The sequence below is a fragment of the Monoraphidium neglectum genome (assembly GCF_000611645.1).
Source record: "Monoraphidium neglectum strain SAG 48.87 unplaced genomic scaffold scaffold02944, whole genome shotgun sequence".
NCBI classification, from domain to species: domain Eukaryota; kingdom Viridiplantae; phylum Chlorophyta; class Chlorophyceae; order Sphaeropleales; family Selenastraceae; genus Monoraphidium; species Monoraphidium neglectum.
In genome coordinates this window covers 1-2,187 of record NW_014010684.1, presented here as the reverse complement: position 1 = coordinate 2,187, position 2,187 = coordinate 1, and the positions used below count along the sequence as shown (strand labels likewise).

At 70.4% G+C, this 2,187-nt stretch overlaps 1 protein-coding gene across 1 annotated transcript; it reads right to left on the bottom strand.

The window, feature by feature from the left end:
- Window positions 1–310: 310 nt before the first annotated feature.
- MNEG_11867 (hypothetical protein) lies at window positions 311–1,559 on the bottom strand (the record flags this gene model as incomplete). The annotated part of the gene is made up of 2 exons (XM_014039660.1): window positions 311–553; window positions 798–1,559. The coding sequence occupies 2 exons, from the start codon at window positions 1,557–1,559 to the stop codon at window positions 311–313; spliced, it is 1,005 nt and encodes a 334-aa protein (XP_013895114.1).
- Window positions 1,560–2,187: the final 628 nt, after the last annotated feature.

Sequence of the window (2,187 nt, the reverse complement as noted above, 5' to 3'; positions counted from 1 at the left end):
GGTGGCTCGCAAGCGCGGGTATTCCGGGGGAGGGGGCTGGGGTTGCGCCCAACGGCCCGTGAGGGGCGGCCCCCTGACGCCAACACAGGGTTGCGCCGCGCACGGACGCCCTGCGTAAAGTAGAGGCTCCGACACGGGCAACCCTTTCCCCCGTGCAAGGCAAAAGCAATGGCTAAGAGGCATCGAAAACGGCCCGGCAAGGAAGCCGCCGGGTGCGGGCACGCATTAGGGGGCGGCACCCACCCCGGCGCGCTCGTGAGTTCAGCCATTCCCACTCTATCGATGCCCGGCGTTGCGCGCGGCGCCGACGTCAGCGCCGCGACCACTCGACGGTGATCCTGCGCCCCTGCGCCTTGGAGGCAGCCTCAGCGGCGGCCCCGACGCCCTGCGCTGTCGTGCGGCGGCAGTCGGACAGGAGCAGCTTCCGGATGCGTGGCGCTGACATCAGCAGGGCGTAAATCCCGGCGTCCGTGACGCGCGGGAAGCCGGACAGGCTCAGGGTCTCCATCGCCGGCAGGCGGGCCAGGCAGATTACGCCCATGTCTGTGACTTTCTGCGAGGGTTGGGGTGTGTGTGGCAAAGGTTGCAAGAGTGGAGGCTTTTACAAGGGACGGTTGTGAGCGGCAATGGACACGCGGCGCAAGGCGGTTCTGCGGGGCGACGAGGCCTGCAAGGGGAGCAGACATGCTGGAATTTGAACAGGTGAGTCGTAAAAGCCAAGCGCCCTAGCTCCCCGCCACGCCCCTTGGATCCGCGGCCCCTGCCCCCCCGGCGAGCCCGCGCGCACGGCGCCTCACCGTGCAACCGCCGAGTGCCAGCGCGCGCACGCCGCCCATCGGCGCGACGCTGAACGCCAGCCCCTCGTCGCTCGCCGCCGAGTAGCGCATCAGCCGCAGCTCACTGACCTGGCGCCCCTGCGACAGCGCGAGCAGCGGCAGCGCCGGCGACGGGGAGCCGCCGAGCAGCCTGTCCGTGTCCATCAGCGACAGCCGCGCGAGCCGCGGGAGGCCGCGGCGCAGCAGGCCCCAGGTGTGGCCCTCGATGGAGGCGACCGCCGGCGGGGCGGCGCCGGCAAAGGGCTGCGGCTGGCCGTGAACCACCAGCTGCTGCAGGCCCTCGTGGCACTCTATCGCGCGCAGCACCGACGCGCTGCCGCAGCCGACGGAGAGCTGCTGCAGCTTGGGGCAGAGCGCGACGAGCAGGCCGACGCGCTCAACGACGGGCTGGTGCTGCTGCGGCTGCTGCTGCTGCTGCTGCTGCTGCTGCTGCGGCGGCGGCTGGTAGTAAACGTGCTGCTGGTGGTGCCAGCCGAGGTGCTGGGCATGCTGCGCCGCCGCCGCCGCCGCCGCCGCCGCCGCGGCCGCCGCCGCGGCGCCGTGTGCGTGCGCGTGCGCGTGCGCGGCCGGGTTGATGTGTTCTTCGTGGTCGACCCAGACCTGCGCGGCCAGGCAGGTGCAGGCGTCCGGCTCTATGGTGTGCAGCGCCAGCCGCTTTAGGCGCTGGAAGCCCTTGCCGGCGAAGTGTGTTGAGACGCAGGCGTGGAGCTGGGAGGCCGTCATGGCTGTGAGGGAGGGCAGCTGGACCAGCACCTGTGGGGGTTGGGGGGTTGGGAAGTGGGTGGGGGTGCTTGGGGTTGGGGGCTTCGAGTTGAGGGGTTGAGGGGGAGAGGGTTGTGGGAAGCGAGGCAGCGCAATGCAAGGGAGGTGATGGGAGCGTGTGTGCGCCAGCGACCGTGCATGCATGTGTGCGTATGGCGTCTATGGGGGTTTTGCATGAGCAAACGAGCCTTGTCTGAGCATGCATGCGGTTGTGAGAGCAAGCCCGCCGAACTGGCCCCGCTGAATTAAACGCCCGCTGAGTTGGACGCGTCCACGCGCACAACCAGGAGTGCCCGCAAGGGAGTGGGCACAAGCACAGCGTGCACAGCGCGCACAGCATGCACGTCATGCACAGCGCGCGCAGCGTGCACAGCGGACCTGCAGGTCCCTGACGTGCAGCGTGAAGTCTATGTAGAGCGTCGCCAGCCGCCCCAGCGCCGTCAGCTGCTCCGGCAGCTGCGCGCGGCAGGGGCTGTGCAGGCTCGCGCAGCCCGTCAGCTGCAGCGCCTCCAGGGAGCGCAGGGACAGCGCCAGGGGCGCGAGGCCCGCGGCGCTGATGAGGCCGTGGGAGAGCTCCAGGTGCTTGAGG